Genomic DNA, 21,021 nt, shown 5'->3' with positions numbered 1-21,021 from the left:
TTAATGTAGCATCCCATCTAAAGTTTTTACACATCTTTTTCCATAGAGATAGAGACAGTTGTTGTAATGATGGCAATTTAAGACGTAAAAGTTCTCATTTGCAATCACCAGAACTTCAGGAGATGGCAGAAGAAACCAAACGACTAAATGAATCGGTTGTCAGAAAAACTTATGAGGATTCATCACATGTTGAATCAAATTATCCAGATGTTGATGATGATAAGGATGTAGAAATGTTTGATTTTGATGAAAACAGTGAAGATTCTACAAAGGTTTGTTATTGATAGTATTTAATTCAATAGAATAATTTTTATAACAAAAGTAAAATTAGTATATAATTAAACCTACACATTAGCCGGCATGCCAGGGAAACAGCAAGGGAGACCAGCATATTCCAGCATCACCCAGGAAGTTTGAGTCACAGATTCTGGATACTTAAAGATTAAGACTGTAAAAATCTTGAATTGACTGACTTGAATCTTGTCTGTTCTGTGTATTTTAGGACCCTATCTGTTTTACGAATTATGTTAAGGTAGTTCTAACTTTGTTTGCTTTTGCTACTACAAATATGTACCAAAAATTTTGAATACTAAACACAGCATCAGTGTAGGTTATTAAGTTAAATGGAAATATAAGTAGAAATGTCCATGTCATTTCATCATTCATCCATATTTTCTATGGGCATCTTTTTTCAGCCACCTGGTTGGACAATTTGTCTATTGTGGCCTCTGTGTTTGTATTTGAAGCCTTTTTTTATTATTTGATCTTTGGGGTGTCGGAAATGTTTTGAATTTCTGAGTGCTCATCTTGACCTTTATGTAGAAAATTTTGATTTCTGAATCCATTCTGGGGATGATCAGACCAGTGCCACAAATTACTAGGGGTGCTCAAGTACCCACAGCACCCCTGACTCTGACGCCACTGTTGATCTTGTTGGTAAAATAATAAGCAGAGAAATTAAAAAATTGCATGGAAAAGCATGATAATTTAATATGTAATTTAATAAGTATGCCTTTAGGATCAACAGTTTGCCAGTAAAATGTCATACACCGTTACCTATACACCCTATATATGCCCATAGACAACTACAGATCTCAATATGTTATAATTGCAGCAACCCACAACATATATAAACATAAAATAAATATATTTTTAAATATATGCAATCGATGCTATCATAATGGCTAAAAAATAACATGGGACGAATAGGAAAATTTTATTGGGACATATCCTAATGGTGGCTATAATGGAACGGTCAAAATAACATGTGGTGGTCATAACAGGTGTCAACTATATATATATATATATATATACATAAAATAAAACATACCATATCTATAAATGTATACATACATAAAATAAAACATTAGTTAACTGTTGTCCTTGTTGGCACACAGGGGTTGAGTTATGAAGAGAGAGACTTCATTTTTTGAATATGTTTACATTAGATGAATGTAGGTGTCGAGGAGATATGGTCGAAGTGTTCAAAATTTTCAACGGGACGGATAGGATGGACCGTGAATTATTAGTACACCGTCAATCGACTGCTTTTACAAGGGGACACCAGTATCGATTGGTGAGGGACAATGCAAGGTTATGGTGTCACAGGGAATTTTTCTCTAATAGGGTTGTTAATAAATGGAATAGCTTACCCCCGGAGGTAGTAAATTGTAACACAATTGACACGTTTAAAAAGAAATGTGATAAACATGTTGGGGTAAATCGAGAAGCTATCCATTCTTAGAATAAGACAACCATAGGTATTCTTATGGGCATTGTATCATAGTTTATCATGTGTATATATTGTTTATAATTTGTGTTAATTGCATTTTTAATTGGGTTGCTGTTTTTTTTTAAATATATGACATCCATATTTTTATAGGCATCTTTTTATCAGCCACCTCGTTGGGCATTTTGCCTGTTGTGGCGTTTTATTTGTATTTGTTCATAATTGAGAGACTAAACGCATTGTCAATTTTTTCTACAACAAGAATCAGGTGGTCTGCAGGCAGACTTGATAATTTAACAGTGATTGAAAAATTATTCACTTGTGAAACTGATATTGGTTATATTCTTGGGGTTCAAATAAAAAAACTAGACCTTCATACCATTTGGGTGACCATATTTGATCAAGAAAAATATGGGATGTTGCTAATTGTTGCCAAAACATGCAATTCTCAATAAAATTGTCAATTATTGCTGCAATTAATGGCTATTGCAAATCACTCTAAAAAATTTAATCGAAACTGTTAAATCCTGATGATCACAATGAGGAAAAATGCTTAAAATTGAGATTTTGAATATGGAAAAATACAGGACATCACCAATTGTCACCAAAAAATTTGCCATAAGTGTGCAAAATCACCAACTATTACTAAAATTGCTGAAAAAATGTCAATAGGTAGTAAATGCCTGCTGAACAATGTTCAGAAGTGGTTAAAAAAACACAAAATGCTCTGTTTCATTCTCAAAATGTCTTGATATTTTCCCAAACTGATCCTTCCACTTTTCTGGGGCTCAGTTCAGAGGCGCCGATGAGGAGAATATATTGGAGGGGCTGAAAGTTGCTGGGTCGTCCCGTATATCCGGAACTCAAGTATGTATACAGGAGGAGGAAGGTGTATTACATTGTTTTTTCAGAAATCACTGGGGGACTCAACCCCCTTACAAAATTTATTGGGGGGGGGGGGCCTTCAAATGGCCTCAGCCCCTAGGTTCCAGCACCTATGGCTCAGTTCCTCCTGGATTGGAGTATACCATTAGGTTTTGGAGATCGTACTCACAGAGGAACATTGATTTGATCGAGGGGGTGCAGAGAAGAGCCGCTCATGCTCTTGATGGCACACAGGGCTTAAGCTATGAAGAGAGACCTGATTTTTTGAAAACTTTTACATTGGGAGAGCACAGGTGTCGAGAGGAGGGATATGATCAAAGTGTTTAAAATTTTCAGTGGGGTGTATAAAGTGGCCCATGAATTATTAATACGCTGTCAATCAACTGCATCGGCAAGTGGATACCAGTATCGATTAGCAAGGGACAATTCTAGGCTGTGGTGTTGAGGGGAGTGTTTCTCTAATAGCGTGTTATGAATAAATGAAATAGCTTACCTCTGGGGATCGTAAATTTTTACATGATTGACATGTTTAAAAAGAAATACGATAAATGTATTGGGTAAATCAAGAAGCTATTCATATTTAGATGAGTCAACCATAACTTTTCTGGGCAGTATGTATGTTCATGTTTTATCATAATTATTGGTTATTTATTGCTCTTATTGGGTTGCTGTATATTTTTTATATAGTTGAGATATATATTCGATAACCATATTTTAATAGGCATCTTTTTTTTCAGCCACTTCATTGAGCATTTTGTCTGTTGTGGCACTTGTATAAATGAGGAGATACTGTAAATCACATTGAATTTCATTTGAAATGGAGATCCTGGAAAAAAAATGTTGAATATAACAAATATGCGAGATGAATATTTATATTTTCATAATTATCATAGCATAGTTTATAAGTTATGAAAATTATCTACATTTACAATTTTGATTAAAAACAACAGATTGATATTCAAAAAACAAGACAACTGTATAAAAAAAAGTCTTGTCCAATCAAAAATTCCAAAATGTCCTACAAAATACAGGTCATGTGCTCATACTACTCGGTGGTGTACCGAAATGTTTCAGACATTTTACTGGTTTTTACATACAAAAAAAGGTTGAGAAAACACTTTTTTCTCTGTTTTCTGGTTCAAATGATGAAATGAGTTATAGAATTATTGTGGTTGGGGGGGGGGGTTATTGAAGGCAGGAGAATCCCAAAGCCCAGGTAGCAATAGTATTGTATTGCCTAGTGTCATCTGTAGTTTGTGGGAATAGTTTTAGAAGACCTGATCCATACATAGAAAATCTAGGCAAGAGTGCATAAGAGCAATGATTGCCAATGAAGGTATTTAGCACTTTCAGCCAGGTGTCAGGACTGCTATATCTTTGAAACTCTTTTGTAAGCTCTCTGCTGCCTCTAGAAACATTGTCCCAATGGCAGGACCACAGCTACGGGGTAGCAGGCAGGTCTGGTTTCCAGCTGCTGGATCAAAGGAGGACAAATATCACCCTTCAACATCTCCAACATTACAAGCGGACACCAAGTGCTTGCCCCGGCTGACCAAGCATCTAGTTGCGGTCCTGCTTGAGGGTTATCTTTTCTTGAAGGCTTCGTTAAAGGGAAACGAATTGCTAGAAAGAGTGGTTGTATATGGCAGTACATAAAGTCTTGGTCTGTCCAGGCACATTATGTTAGCTGGTTGTGCACCACTCTGTGTTTGGCAGAGGCTGCCTGACTGTCAGAAGTATAGAGAGAAGATTCCAAAGATCTGACTTTTCAGGGATTCGGTTAGTTTTCTGTTTCCTTTTTTATGGACAAAAATATTTATTCATTGTACAACTGAACAGTGGAACATGAATCAATGGAATCTTCAAAGTGAGGATACTTTGTGTGTGGATGAGCTAGGCAAATCTCCAGCCCTCAATCTGATCATGTCTGGGATGCTTTTCAATGGTAATTTCAAATCATCAGCTGTTTCTGAGAACCATAGAAGCATGGCCCCACAAGGGTGGGGCTGACGGGGCTGCAGCCCAGGACAATTTTCTTTTTTTTTTCACGCTACACAGGGGCCCGCCAAACAGCTTAGGAGTGTGTAATGGGCATTGTCTGTCTTGGACATTCCTATTCTTGCTAGCATTATTCACAGTCATGCATACCTTCCATTGTTGTATGATACAATAATAATGCAATATTGTACTACTCTATATTCATATAAAATTTTATTATACAAATACAACGCCACAACAGGCAAATTGCCCAACGAGGTGGCTGACTTAAGAACATCATGGATCCCCGAGCCGTTTTTTGGAGGCCCTACCTACTACTGCTACACCACACATGCACCCCGCGGAACCCCCAACGAATCGGTACATGCGGGAATGTGCGTGTACGTGTAGTGAAACCTGGCGTGAAGGTTTTTTTTTTTGTTTCTCTGTAATGCTTGTTATGTGTAGTGCTGCCATCTGCCACCAGTTTTTCTAACTATGAGTGAAGTGTTATGATTGAATTATTTATCGTTGTAGGACTGTTGCTCTCTGTGGCGAGACTTTTTAACGGGGAGATCGGCTCGCATTTGTGCCTTGAAGTTGGGAACCACAGAAAACCAACTTCAGCCGACCACCACTGTGGGGTTCGAACCCGGATCCTCGCATCGCGAGTCCGTCACTATAACCACTCGACCACCACAGCGGCACAGCCACAGCGACCATTATTAAATTCTGTTACTTTTTGAGTAATTGAAAAAAAAAAGTTTTTATGCCCTCAAACGCACTACTACAGTTTTATTGTAATGAAGCTCTTTATTTATGAGAGGTGGATAAATTTCAAAAGTGTGAGTTTATAATGTAAATTCTTCTCTGCTCTGAAAGGGAATTCTTACTTAATCAGCTGAAAGGGAATTCTTACTTAATCAGCTGAAAGTTATTTTTAATTTCTTATGCTCTAAGGGTGCATCATTTTGTTACTGATGGTTTAAAAATATATCAATAGAATTACAAATCCTGAAATTTGATAGGTTTTACTTATGATCATTACTTTTTTCTGATCTCAATAAAATAAATTAAGTAAAAAATTATTGAATTTTTCCATGAAAAAATGAAAAATTTCACTTGAAAGTATTCAATTTTTTTAAAAGTAGAAAGAAAATACTTAGAAACCTTAAAACATTTTTTTACGCTTTTATTTAATTCATTTTTTTACCAAGATCAAAGCTGCATAACTTGTGATAAATAATGAACTGAAGATATTATCAGAGAGTAAGGTAGCATTTTTTTTCTGATAAAAGTATTGAACTTTTTAATTTAGGCTTATCGAGAGAATGGTGCATCTTTCACTCCAACAAAAGACTATGAGAAAGATGAAGCCAAATGTTCACAGCCTGATGTGGTAGAGGTATCAAATATATCGAACATACCTGAAAATGTAGCACATTTACCTGAAAATGTAGAGGACAATGATGATGATGATGAAGACCCAGATGTTATTGATGCTTTGGCATCACCAGTAACTGAATCACGAAAATCGACAAAACCCCCAGTATATTCTCAGTCTGCTCCAACATTAACTTCACACATAGCCCAATACAAAGCAACTGAAGAACAATATGAAAATAGAACTGTTGATGAAAATAGAAATGTTGATGAAAAATGCAGTCCTGAGGTTGCAGCAGAAGCAATAAATGTAATTCTTAGCCCCAGTAGTTCAAAACAAAATGGGAATTTGAACATTTCAGATGTTGCTGCTGAAAGTATCTTGTGGCTGACTCATCGTCTAGGACCTGTGCTAACTGCAAGATATGTCACTAGAAATTTGCTTCGGATGCTTACCTTATGTTATGAAGGACCAGAGAAGCGAGAAATGATAGTTTGTAATGATGGTTTGTACATTTTCAATATTTGAGTTATATTTTTTTTTAATGAACTGGTGTTTCTACCAATAAAAGCTGCCTTTCAAATGTACATTTTCTTTTTTTTGTTTGTGTTTTTTTTTTATTTGAAACTACCACAAGTACTTTGTTCAAATTTGCTAGAATGTTTATTTTTTCCTACATGAAAAAAAAATCGAGCCTTATCTGAAACTTTTCACACCTAAATATCAAAATGTAGAATAAGCATCAAGTAAAGTATTGATGGAAAAAAGGTATTTATTTGATTTTATATTTATATTGTTCATGAGAGTTTCAGAAAAATTACCTTTATTCTAGGTACATTTTCTCTGAGCATCAGTCACAGGTGGTATACTGGTGATATTTCTGCACAAAGAGTACTGGACTGCCTTTCTAGAGTTGCAGCGCTTTATGGAGAGCAATTCATTATGCTTCAATATCTACCATACATAGCTGATTTGGTAATTTGTTTATTTTCTGTTTTTGGCAATTTTTTTGCTTTAATTTTCTTGGCTTTCATAATAGTACTAAGATATGAAATTCCTAGATAGTTTGACCAACCAAGACCTTGAACTGTATCGACTTAATTTTTTTTAATGCACAATTATATTGCTGAACACATGCAGTAATGCCACTGATATGTCAAGTACCCAAAATTTCTGAAAAGGATGTGTTTGTTCATGCATCTCACAGGATGTGTTCTTTCCTACAAGAAACTTTTTTTTAATGAATTTTGGTTTTGCACATGTTTTTAAAAATCAAATATCAGTTAGATTTACTGTGGGGCACCAATAGATGGAGGAAAAACAATTTTAATTTTCTTTGAGTTTTATTCAAAAAAGATTTTGCCTACCACCTGGGACCCAGGTAAATTGAAATAGAGTGGCATAATTCCTTCATGGTGCTTAATTTTTTTCTCATGTTTAACTACTATCTCATGAAATGCGCTTGAAAAATTAAAACTCAGTTGACTTTAGTTTCAAATATAATTTTTTGACAAACAAATGAATTTTATGTAAACTTTATCAGATGCTCCACTTTCTCTGTATTTCATAAGGTAGCTTGAAACATTTATGGGCATTGTAGTCCAGATTGATAAGATATCTACCTAAATGTGCATGATTTTGAAAGCATATTGACACTTTCAGGAATCTTTACCGACACAGATATACTATAGTCAAGCCCTGATGCAGATGATACTCATTATAACAACCCATTGGGTTCCATGAAAACTGATACATCAAGTGGTCGCTATATCAGAAGTTTGAAAAAAAAAAATCAAAATTTTTCTTCTTAAGAAAGTTTTACATTCGGATAGAATGAATTATATTATTCCATTTTGTTATAAAGCAAGCAGTTGCAATGAAAATGTATTAGGTTAGGAAATAATAAAATTTAAATATATGTTGTACATGTACATACTTGTTGTCAACTCTTGCCATCAGTTTGAGGTCTAACGGCATGGCCCTGCCCACATGGGTTGAGGCAGGACTCCAGCCTGGGACAAATCTTACCATTTTTTGTTTTATACACTGTAAATTTATTATAGAAGGGTTCATATGAAGTCCTGGCCTAGGCTCCAGAACAGAATGTGGGGTCCATGACCAAGACATTTGGAACTTATTATATTGGATGTTATAATGAGAGTCGACTGTATAATGAGTTGGATGGGACTGGCAGTTTTATTCATTAAAGAAAGACGATCATTAGGTCTTTATCTATTGCATTAATAAAGAATGTAATAATTATAATGTAAATTTTCTGGTAGGTCATTTTAATGCTATAATTAAAGCCTAAAAACAAAGAAAAATTTAATTATTTAGCACAAGGAATTAATTGATCTGGTACTTCTGGTACAACAGCATGCACACTTACAATAAAAGTAAAAAATTCAATATGTTGAATAATACAGCTGCAGGAGTATCAATTTATTTTACCAGGGGAAAGAAAACCATATTTTTTTTTTTTACATTTGTTAGGAAACACATTTTGAGGTTTAGTGTTTACTGCATTACCCTTTTGTGTAATGCAGCTTTGTGCATAGAATTTTGTGTAACTAGTTCTTTAAATTTTATTAATGAAAATTCAGTTAGATGTTTCATCCCTGTAGAAGTGTTCTACTGCATTACACAAAAGGGTAATGCAGTAGAAGTGTTCTAAAGAATAAAAATTTAAAGAACTAGTTGGCTCACCCACACTTGTGTGATCATCTGGTAATCATAAATTAGTTATTTTCATACTTCAAATTACCAAATTCAACAACGTATATAAGGAATGTTATCAGGGTTAAAAAGAAAGTGGTATCGTCAGTAGTGTCAAAGGATTAAATCAGGGTTCTATTGCACTGCTATTGGCTAAATTGACCAATAGGAGTACAAGTTCCAAGACAACTGTGCAAACATGTAGCTTATGTAAAAATTTCTATCTTTTTGGTCAGAGTCAAAGGTGAATCCTATTTGGAATCTGTTAAAAACCGTAGGTTCCATTCTGATGGAATTATCAGTTTCATAAAAAAAAAAAAAATAATAAAAAAAACATGAGTTTTGGGAAATAAAAAAGCTTGTGTGTTTTTTTAATTTCATTCTCTTACAAGCAAGAAATCATGCCTAAAATTTTTGTCATATTAGTAGGAACTAGATAGCTTGTTTTTTTTGCATGATATCGTTAGGCTATTAGTATTGATCAATCTGTTAGTCATGCTGATTTCTTTCATTCATGTTCAGATGGTTCTTTTAACACCTGGTTTAACTGCTCAAGTGCAACAAATAAACAAACAAACATGTGGTAAGTTAAAGAAGTATTGTAAAATTCACAAGAGATCTTGGGTAGGGCCTTATCAGCCAGTCTCAATTTGCATTAATTCAATATATGATTATGGTTGTGGCTTCCACCATACTACATTTAGGCAATGCTATATTCAGGCACTGCTGTCAGTGCATGAATATGGCTTTTTATTAATCATATTTTTCATTAGTATATATAGTTTTCCACAAATATATGTAGATGATGCATCATATACTAGTGAGGACTTTAGCATCTGTGATTTTAGATGACTCCTATTGTTTCTGAATGAGCATATCTGCATATTTTCTCTTGTGTGAAACTTTTCACTTGGCTTCATTTTACTTCAAAAATGTTGACTGAATTTGCAATTGACATACAAGTTTAATGAATCTTGATATGCATCTAATATTGATAGTTTATATTATTTTAACAAAACAAAAATTTTCAATATTCAACAGCTTGCTCTGTGTAAAAAGCGAGTGACACCTACATTAGAATCTGGCTTGATTGGCACCATGTCTCTACTTCAGCATATCATTCCATATCTATCTGATGCTACACTCATGGATTATTTACAGGTACATATGTTTGATACTTATTATAAAAGTATATCTTGTGTAATTTTGTAAAAAAATACTGCTTCACAAGTTCTTGTAACATTTTCATGAATTAATAAAAATTAAAAACTAGTGTCATTTCCCTTCCTACATTTGATCATACAATAGTGTAGACATATTTTTTTAATTTGTTCTATTGAAGTCTGTTATCTAGTTACAATGTGTTTCTTTGGTTTTTACCAGGACGTGATAGTTAAAGATATTTTATACACTGTTATACGCCTTATTTCTTCTCTTCGTCTGACTTATCCTGGTGGTGGAAATGCTCGATTCATGATTACATGCCGACTCATAGATGTGATATACGTGATTGGCTTGCGGATAGGGTTCGAGATGACAAGAAAGCATTTATCAAGCATATTACAGAAATTCTTTTCTTGCTTTGACAAAGTTTATAATCAACATGCAGAACTGAGAAATTCACATGATGTTTTGGATAGCACTACTTCAGGTAAGTAGGGAACTAGTAAAAAACGTGTACTAAATTATATTATAAAGGCCTATTCACAACCATTCATTAGAAATGGTTCAAATGCAAAGAACACTACAGGTAGCAACGTCATCACAAACCTAACCTCTCCTAATGGTATTTCCTTGTAACTGTCTATAAGCCACTAAATTCAGTTAATTGAATTTTACAAATCGTACTTGGGTTCCACTTACCTTGAATTTCTACATATGCTGAGATGTACCGTATCTAAAATGGATTCTCACTGTATTTGTGTTCTCAACACAAATCTTCAATTTTTTATCAATCTTTATGAAATTTTGCATGAAAATTGTACAGAATAAAGCTTAAAAATTGCTGGAGTTGCCTGGATGTTGTCATCATAAATTTGTCTAAGAGGAAAAAAGAAAATGGTCGAGATATAAAAGAGTATACCATTTTTTTTAATGGAGTTAATCGTATATAAGGAATTAATATTGCTTGCTATGTTTTTGAATTTCAACAATGATCAGGTTTTTTTTAATTGAAAGAATGGGGTGGAAGCTAAACTTTTGTAACGTTAAAAAATAAGGGCCACCCCTAATGTGTATAGTGATATCTTGACTAACAAATGCTTTGGCTTACGAATTTTTGGGCTAACAAATGTTTTTATTGGTATGGATGTACATGGCAACCAAACACAGCCATGTTTAGTACAGACGTCAAACTGAAGTCTGGGTGATCTAGATGCTTCACTTTTACATTGGTGTTTTTTGTTGTATATGTTTATTATGTACACACACACACACATATATAAATACTGATTCAGTTGTCTACATAGTGTGAAGTAAAATCTTCAGTTTCTCTCTCTCATCTTTTTGTTAATTCGGTTTTATTTCCTCCATCCAATTAAGAAGCTGTCAAATTTTTTTTATTTTTTACTGCCAGTGTACATAGTCAATTTGTTTATGGAAAATTATTAAAAATTTTTTCATTGTTTCCTAACTGTCAAATTTTAGTATTGCAAAAATGGTTTTTCAGGAACTACACCATTCAAGGAGAGTGCATTGGAAGAGATGAGAGCCACTTTTACTCCAGAGATAGCCTATCTTTCATACATACCTTTTTGCAAACTTGCTGGCGGGTAAAAAATTTTTCTCAAACTCTTTTCCCGCCACGATTATTTTGACTGATCTTCAGTGCAAATCACTAAACTGGTTGTCGGGGAAAAAGGGGGAGGCGATAGTAAAGTTGTACCATTGAGAAATCAGGTTTTCAAAATATCTGGGCTTTATTGATAAAATAAGTTTTTAAGAAGGCAATGTATCTTGCCAATGCCTAAATGCAAACCATCCGGTTCGGCAAAATATCTTGTCAGTGCCGATGAGAGGGTTAAACATGCCCTATATGTACTCATAAAATCGTCAACGAATAAGGTAAATACCAGGAAATACTAAAAAATTCCTAATTCATTTTGACGCACTATGAGTGTCGTTTTCATAAGATAAAAATATCACGCTGACCGAGTTTCCCACTTTGATTGAGTACCAAATCTTCAATCTCAGTCGCTCAGTGGAACAAAAAAAACAATATATCTGTTCAAGTCAAATGTCGTGGCAAGAAAGAGACTATACGTTTAAAAATATGTAGAAATTTAGAGACACTATATATTTACTATTTTCTTCTATTTCTTTCGGGAAATTTTATATTCTATTATTTTATTGAAAATTAACGTACTACAAGATTTATTATTTGATAGGGTGTTCTACTGCATTACCATTGAAAGGGTGTTTTTTTTTTTCAGTATCTTTATGGAAAATACGTTGAGAAATGATGAATTAATAAGACATTTATGTGTGAAGTATGATTTGGATATGGCTAATGCTGTTCCTGGTGTATCGGGGGGTAACCACAAAGGCAATACATCTGGTGAAAAACCATTCGTAAAGTCTCATAACCGTGAGACTTCTTTAGGTAAGTAATCAATTATATAAATACCCTATACTTCCCGACACTTCTTGGCAGCATACTGAGCTAATAGTTTTCATGCAGATTTTTCCTTTTTTTCTATATTCTAATATATTAAGTTCATTAGTAAATTAGATAATTAGTTGAATAAAAAAATTTAATGAAGTTTTCTGGATCAGCTTTCTTTTTATGTGATTTTCCCTCTCCCACCCAGGGCAAGATGACAGCTTTGTTAGTGGTATTTTTGGAAAGAATGTGTCTTTGGTAGGGAACCGTTTGGATGTACAGTTAGGGGAAGAGAGTCATTTAGTAGCTGCGGTTGAAATACCTTTGCCGAATTCATCCTCTTCAAAAGGGGCTGATGTGCCAAAGTATGACATTAGCCTCCTTAGAAGGTATGTATGCTCAATATCTTTTTTATCAATTTCCTTTGTAATTTTCGTTATGATGAATGTATTGGTCTATTACTTTTTCTTATAACTTATATCATGGTGAATTTATTGCTTATTGTATGCATTTATTCTATTTTGTATTGTTTTATACTTTATTTTAACATGTTATCCATTGGAATTTTTATTTTATTTTTCAAATGTATGTTTTCCCATATTTAAAGAAAAATGGATAACAGTCAAAGACATTTGAAAGGAAATTGGCTTGCATATTGGGAGCATGAAAAGGGACGAAGTGAGAAAGATGATCGTTTTAACTTCAAGCAAATAAAACTGCAATCATTTGTAGGTAATTATTTTCATTTTGTTGTCCTGAAAATTATGAACTTTTTTCCAAATATTGTATCAAGTGATTCCCTCAATTGCTAATTATCACATTTTTTTTACATTCCTTGGACAGGAACAAACTCCTGTTAAAAATTATTTATTGCTTTATAACTTGTCAGTTTAAATTTAACTAATCTTATTGTATTCATATACATTCTCTTATTGTATTTACTTGCCCTACACTCTTGTTCTCCTCCCTGATGTATATGACAAAATATACTGCATATTATATATATATACTACAACAACGGTGTATAGGATTTTTATTTGCTTAAGATCATTTTTATTGTGTGCAGCTTAAAGAGAAAATTGGACATATCATTTATTTGAAATAGGTAGTGTGTGTGTGATTTAAAACTTGTGGGAAAAACTTGAAGGACTTATTAGTCCTTAAATGAATGTCCTTATTAGTACTTAGTCAATGAACAAAATGTTTTAAGGCTAGCAAAAATACTGTACTTCAGGTGTGGAATTGTGACCTGACCTACTGAAAAATGGTAGGTACCATACAAGCCTGGGGATTTTATTTCTGTAAATCAAGTGGCAAAGTCTCATCTTTATACTGTAGTCTCTCAAAATCACTGTATTTTGATTATTTTATGTATGGTGTTCTGATTGAATTAAAAAAAATTCATTTTTTTATCACTTAATCATCTCTACAATTGAAACATAATCCTGTGGTTATACTTGAATTTCAGAAATGTGCATTTTTCACAATAAATCCTTCAACACGGGGTAGCATAAGTTGGGTTAATATCCTCTTCACAATTTGGGTTGATATCTTTTACTAGAACCAGTTGAGTTTGGTACCCTTACACATATCTTAACTTCAAAAAAAATCACTAAAACCATTAAAAACTGTTAAAAATGAAGGTACACATATGTGTACCTCTGGAGCGAAAAAGGTTATTGTGTTATTACTTATGTTATGTTTGTATACACTGCGTATTCTGTTGCTATTCAATACAAATGCTCAATTAAAAATTTTTTTTTTATCAAAATCAATCTGTTAATTTTTTCTCTTTAAAAGGTCATACAGGTGCAGTTAGAGTGATTCAAGTTCTTGACAATGAAAACTCATTTTTAACAAGCAGCAGAGACAAAACAGTAAAGCTGTGGTCTCTTCGAAGTTATGGAGATGGCTCTGCTCAAACTCCATGTCAGTGGACCTATAATCGCCATAGGAAATCAGTCTTTGCTGTTTCATTTTTAGATTCGCTTCGCTTAGTGGGCTCTTGTGATAGTACTGTGCATGTAAGTTAACATTTGATGTATCCATAATTTAATTCATCTTGTTATTTACAAATAAGAAAATTATGAGTTTTACTATTAATTTGAAGTTTAAAATTTTTTTTATCTGCAATAGTACCTTTTTGCAATACTAACCTTATCTGCAATAGTGACTATATTTCATTCGATAAACATGCTTGTGATCTGAAACAATGTTCTCTGTAAGCTGCATGTTTGTGCGACTGTGCACAGTTTTTTTCTGTGCACAAGAAATTTACTAAATTCTGTTTATATACAGGGTGCGTAGCAAATGAGGTATTTTACTGGCGAACCGTTTATTTTAAAGATATACTTCCAGATAGAAAAAGTTTCCAAATAATGTGTAATACTCAGATATGTCATTCATGTTTCAAGGGGTTGTATAGTTATTAAAATAAAAAATAATTTTTTATACAGTCCCCATGTGCCTCAAAACCAAATTAGAAAGTTGTAGCCCTCTCTTTCCTGCAGTGCCGCAACTAGATGCTGTGTCACCTGAGGCAAGAAAGCATTTTGGCACCCACGTGTAATGTATAAAGAGCAGTTAAAGGGTTATTCTGGCTCCCATCTCTAGTCCAGTGCCCAGAGCACCAAACCTGCCTGCTCCTCCCTAGTTGCAGCCCCACTCTCCTGATGTCAACAAAAAATTCAATGTTTCGAAGTGCAATATTCACTGAGATTCTCAAATTAAAAAAATGGAGGAAATTTAGAGGAAAAAACCCATTTAAATGTGGGTAAAATGGTTTTTCCGCATTTAGAACTGTTTCCTCTTCCCTTTCTTCTGTTTTTCGAATTCGAATATCTCAGTGAATATTGCACTTAGAAACATGGAATTTTTTTTTTTGGCATCAGGAGAGAGAGGGCAACAGCTTTCTAATTGGGTTTTTGAGCAGACGGGAACTGTATAAAAGGTTTTATTTTATTTTAATAACTACACAACCCCTTGCAACATGAATAGCATATCTGAGTACTACACATTATTTGGAAACTTTTTCAATTGGAAAAACCTGTAGGATCAACGGTTTGCGAGTAAAATGACATACACCCCCCCCCCCCCCCGTTTGCTATACACTCTGTATATGATACAGTGATGTTTTGTCATTTTGTGCATGTGTCAAAATCGTGCATGCAGAGTAACAGGTCTACAGAGTTTAGAAAAAAACACATTGATCCAAAGCACTCACATATTGAACACTCGAACTTTTTCCAGAGAATGATTCAAGTGAGTAGGGGGCTTCACTTAAAAACATCAGCTTGCATCAATACATTGCAAGATGGTCTTAAATGGGTTTGTGCTATGGGTGTCACTTTCTGCACTCAATGACACTGTAATGAGAGAATCCACAGACATTGCTCATGTATTAATTGAAAATTATTTAAAATATTTTCTCATCCTGCAAAACACTTTTAAATCAAATTAGTGGTAATCCACAAGGATTTAAAACTATATAGTTTTCTAATTTTATTTTAAATTAACCAGCAAAGATGTGAAGGTCATCATTTCATAAATTGTATTCCAATTTCTTCTGTACACTACATCAGTGGCATTGGAGCCAGAAGTACTGTAGAGAGCTTGAGTACCCAAAGAGCAGGTCCATCTTAACACATAGCTTGCAGACCTTGTGATAATGAGATCCAGTAGTATGACTTTCGTGAGTAATATAGACATTGGTATGCAGGTAGTTGGTGCTGTTGAAAAGGTCCTGTTCCAGAATTAGTTTTAGAAATAAAAATCTCCCAGGGCGTGGTAGCCCAGGTCGATAAGATACTCGCCTAAAGTACCAAAGGATGTTTAGAGGTGTCGCGAGTTCGATACCCGGTTTATCCTTGTCAGAAAACTTTCCTGGCACAGGGGTACAGCAAAAACGGTGACATGACCGCAGCAAAAATTGGTACCGCAGAGAGTCCCCCATCAAGGGGTTAGCGCGCCAACCTCTCGATGAGTATAAAAAAAAAACAAGCCTTTCTTTCGGAATCGGCAATAAATTGTAGGTCCCGGTCTAATTACCCCTCGTGTGCAGAAAATGACCGTGGTGAGACAAAAATTATCAATGATCAAAAATCTCCCACATCTCTTCACTTCTAAATTTCTATGCTCACTGGACATTGAGATAGTGGTCAAAATTCTAACATTTATTCACATATGCATCTAAATCTCTTCATTTTTCCTTTTTGTTTCCTAAAATAAGTAATGAAATTGGCACACAGTGTAAATGAAAATGAGAAGTTTTGTTCAGCTCATATTTACTATTTCACAAAAAATTTGAAAAATCACAGTATCATCATGCTATGATCTAAAAAATGGTATTATTTACATTTAGATTTGGGATCCCTTCATGGGTTCCTGCATCAAGCAAATAGAGCCAACTAAGGGAAGCCCTATCACTGTATTAGCTGCAATGCCTGCTCCAAGTTCTACATTTTTAGCAGCTACAACCAACTCTACTGTTAGGTAATTGCTTGTGTTTTTAGCACAATTATGTATATTTCTATTAATGATTATGGTTTTCTGATAATATGCCATGTTTTATGGCTTTATACATTATATTCAGTTCAAAATTGTACCACACTATACAGGATGTTCATTCTTAACATTCTGCAATAGCCAATTCTTACAGGAAATTTCCAATCACAAAAAATATCTTGGATGCTTTCTTGCATCATCGTAAAAACTTTAAATCAAAAAAAAATATTTCTCAAATGATTATTGGAAGTTGGAGGACTGGGGACTATATAAAAATATTGGTTTTTTTTTAACACTGTATTTCCACTCTCAAAACTGGTACAGAGTGATTTTTGTATGCATTATGAGCATTTTTAAAAGCAATTAATTTTTTCAACTTACCTGGTCTTGTGTGTATGTTATATTTAGCAAAAGAAACATGCCTGCAATGGCATGAGAAACAAAATACATTTTGTGAAATTTGTATAACTTTTGAGCTTTTTGGCCATAGTTGTCCTTCTCATAACCAGATTATGATTCGCCATTCTGTCTCAATGAAGATATAAGCAGGTGGTTGAAGATGTCCTGGGCCATACTGGAAAATGTGTGTGTGTTGTGAACCTAAAGTGAAGTTGTTTCTGTGTAATGCTTGATATTGTGCTGTCATCTGTTTTTCAAACTATGAGTGAATTATAATGATTTAATAATTGTACCATTGTACCACTTCATCTTCTGTGTGAGACTTTTTTAATGGGGAGATCGGCTCGCACTTGCACCTCAAAGTTGGGAATAACAGGGAACCAACTTCAATCAATTACCACTGCAGCGACGGTAGCTTCTGAACCTGGGTCTTTGTGATGTGAGTCTATCACTATGACCACTCATGTACCACAGTGGCTTACAGATCTGCCAACTCTCCGGATTTTTCATCCTTCCTCCCACTCTCTGGATTTTCGCAGAAAATTAGATTTTACGCGAGCTTTCATGTAGTTGTGACGTCAATGACTGCCGTCGTCGTTAGGGAAAATACCCATAGAGGGCAGCCGCGGTCATTCCCATCGAGTAGCCGTAAAAAAAGGCTTGGTGACCGCATTTAAGCAACTGGCAAAGACGTGACTTTGTTTTCTTAACGTTTATCTGCAATCATTTATCAGGGGCATGACCTTGGTTGCCGAAATTCCTGTATAATCGTTATTGTATTCCATTAACAGCCATGCAGTAAACACAAGTTTTTTCGTTAGCAGCTTTGTATTTTGAAGTTTTTTAATTGTTTCCTCTGATTAAATATGTCTTCAGAAAAAAAATATAAAACTTTAAGCTGTATAAAGCTAAATATAAAGCTTTTAAGAGTTCATATACCCAAGATTATTAATCACTGATAGCATCCACGAAAGGAAACTTATGTTTTATGAACAGTATGTAGATGTGATTTCTCTATTCTGCATGGAAAAACTGACATGAAATTATATTCTGCTCTGGGGGGGGGGGGGGAAATAGAACTTTTTAATTGATTGAAGAAAAATTTTTTTTTGCGAAAAAATTTTTGTGAATTTTTTTTTGATAGAGTCTATGAGTACCTGGGGATACCCCCCTTTAGAGAGAATCTCCGAATTTTTGGATTCCAAAAGTTGGCATGTCTGGGCTTAGGCCATTGTCCAGGATATTCAAGTCCTGCCCTTATGCTCACATCTGTGGCTTTCAAAAATGATGTAAATACCCCAGATCATGCCCTTACAGCCCATAAGTGGCACTTCACGTAATGCTAGCCATGACAGCCTGAAAAATTATTTCAAAATATATTTCATTCTTTACTACCAAAACTGACTAGCTAATTCAAGTCGAAGCGTTTTTTGTTTGTTTTTTTTTTGTAGAGAAATAAAGGTCATACACACAAAATTACTTTGAGTAATAAATAATCCTTTGCCTGGTATTAGCATAATAAAGAAAAAACTAATTATTAAGGTAAGTAAGAAAAATTCTTATTCCCAACTCATTTCGACACTTTATGGGTGCCAACACTATGTGTACCAATAGTGTTGAATCAAATCAGTAATTTGTGACTTTTATTTTTTATTTAGGTTTATTTTTGGTTTTTTTCTTTGTTTCACAGTCACTTGAGAGAAATAATTTTTACTTATTAAATTTAGTGATCTGTCAGGAGTATCCTAAAACTCCCAATGTTATGCCATTAAATAAAATCTCAATTATATTGTGATTATGCACAAGTTTTTATATGGCCCTTTACAGTTGTGTTGGAATGATTCTTATTTTTTATAAGGAGGCTTTTAGGATGATGCAAGACAGTATTTGAAACAATTTTTCCAATTTGAAGTTTCCTCTTAGACAGTTCATAAATCGACTTAAGTATAGTGATAAGAGAGTGTGGAAATCTTGTATAGAAATGTTTTTCTCTGGTGTGTACAATTTTAAATTTAATGCTCTGTATTATCTTTATGTGTATTTATTGAACTTTTATTTTCAGAAATAACAAATGAGTTTTTTTCAGGGGTAAAACCACTTTACAACCAAAATTAGATGTTTGAGAAAAATGAACCTTAATGCATTAAGTAAAGTAATTTTTCCTTTGTTTACAAAACTTTATTATTTTTTTTATACTTTAAAGTTCTATCCAAAAAATAATTGCACATGGGGATAGTGCTCCTTGAATGCTACAAGATGGCATCGCTATCTCATTTTCAAAAAAAATTGCTGTTAGGTGGTTTTGACCCTGAACCTTCAAATGATAATCCCAAGAATCACATAAAACCTTTTTCTAAATATTTTTCTACATTTTATGAGCTCGATATGATTTCCCTTTTATATTTAGTATATTTCATAGAATTTTAGTATTATCACTTTCTCAATTACTTGTTGATACTAAATTAATGATGTTGATACTAAATTAATGATGTTGATACTAAATTAATGATGTTGATACTAAATTAATGATGTTGATACTAAATTAATTCAAGATATTAAAAAAATTTGCAAAATCATTGTTTTGAATTGATAGTTTCCAACACCATTCATCAAACTCAGTCGTGTAAAAATATTGGGAGGTCATGATGATTAGCAAACTATAAAGCCGAATTCTCTGCTTTATGATAAATAACAAATGCACACAGTTACTTTCATTCACACAGTTAATTAATATTCTTCAGTTATTTAGCTAAACTAATTTAGTTCTTTGTCAGATTGTCTTGCGTAAAAAGTAAATTTTTATTCATTCATAATCCGCTTCTAGCTCAACAAGTTTTTTATGAGCAATAAAAAGAGCAAAATGTTAAAACATCAGTGTGATCAATTTTGCACCTTAAACGTTCAGATTTTCTTCTTTTTTTTAAAGTTTCAATAATGCATAGTATGAGCATTTGTGATATCAGAGTAATGCTACAAAATATTAATATAGAATAAATTAAACAGATTTTTAGATGCCAGAACCTGTCGTTACATGCATGAATTTAAGGTCAGTATCGGATCAACAGGTCTGATAAGATGTTTGGCTGTTAGTCCTAATAGTCATTGGTTGGCAATTGGGCATTCTACAGGAATGATTTCTGTGTTGGATGTTCGAACAGGTCTTCTTTTTAGTGCATGGATGGGACATGAAGGCGAAATATTACAAGTAAATCCATTTTTTTTTTACTCTAGTTCTTTTAATATACAGGGTGTTTCAAGAAGAATTGCCCGATTTGAAATGCGTATATTATGAAAAATATTGAACACATAGACACTTATGATTAGCCAGGTAATATAAAATTAATATTAAAATTTGTTTACAAATCAAATTAAAGGTGCTCAGTATGTCCACCTTGGGATGCATGGCATATGTCTATATGGTAGTCAAATTCGTCCCAAACTTTTGCGAGTATGTTTGCATCCACTGCGAGTGAATTTCTGTGGACTACGTGCGAAACTACATTTTTGTCTGACATGTGGGGATGGCCAGGGAATTTCCCTTTATACGGACAACCCGTGTCTCAGAATTGTTTATACCATCACCTAATACTCCGAGTGGTAGGAATAAATCAGAGAGTGGTAGGAAGTTCAACACCAGGGTATTGTCAACGAAAAGCAGAATGAACAGTTGTTATGGACTCGCACTTCGTGAAGCTTAAAACACAAAACGATTTCTGTTGTGTAGTCGCCATCTTGACAAACACTGAAGTGGCGGCCGAAGGAAGAGCGTTAGCTCTACCTGTCGGCAACTGCGTAAAACTCGAGATTTCCCTCTTTCTACTTACACAT

The 21,021-nt window shown here is 33.9% G+C and overlaps 1 protein-coding gene across 1 annotated transcript in view; it reads left to right on the top strand.

Moving 5' to 3' along the window:
- Wdr81 (WD repeat domain 81) overlaps nt 1–21,021 on the top strand; it is a 67,772-nt gene that overhangs the window by 33,983 nt on the left and 12,768 nt on the right. Inside the window, exons 15-26 of the mRNA XM_089247189.1 lie at nt 47–272; nt 5,910–6,480; nt 6,808–6,950; nt 9,732–9,851; nt 10,074–10,341; nt 11,359–11,461; nt 12,122–12,291; nt 12,500–12,680; nt 12,899–13,023; nt 14,092–14,315; nt 16,652–16,782; nt 20,197–20,398. Of these exons, the coding sequence (XP_089103315.1) occupies nt 47–272; nt 5,910–6,480; nt 6,808–6,950; nt 9,732–9,851; nt 10,074–10,341; nt 11,359–11,461; nt 12,122–12,291; nt 12,500–12,680; nt 12,899–13,023; nt 14,092–14,315; nt 16,652–16,782; nt 20,197–20,398 (2,464 nt within the window). The remainder of the gene's footprint in view (nt 1–46; nt 273–5,909; nt 6,481–6,807; nt 6,951–9,731; nt 9,852–10,073; nt 10,342–11,358; nt 11,462–12,121; nt 12,292–12,499; nt 12,681–12,898; nt 13,024–14,091; nt 14,316–16,651; nt 16,783–20,196; nt 20,399–21,021) is intronic.

The sequence above is a fragment of the Pholcus phalangioides genome, unplaced genomic scaffold (assembly GCF_987345545.1).
Source record: "Pholcus phalangioides strain wild (caught in Gottingen) unplaced genomic scaffold, Ppha-v1.0 ptg000017l_1, whole genome shotgun sequence".
Classification (NCBI taxonomy): domain Eukaryota; kingdom Metazoa; phylum Arthropoda; class Arachnida; order Araneae; family Pholcidae; genus Pholcus; species Pholcus phalangioides.
The sequence above is the reverse complement of the archived record's forward strand: the minus strand, read 5'-3'. Positions and strand labels throughout refer to the sequence as shown.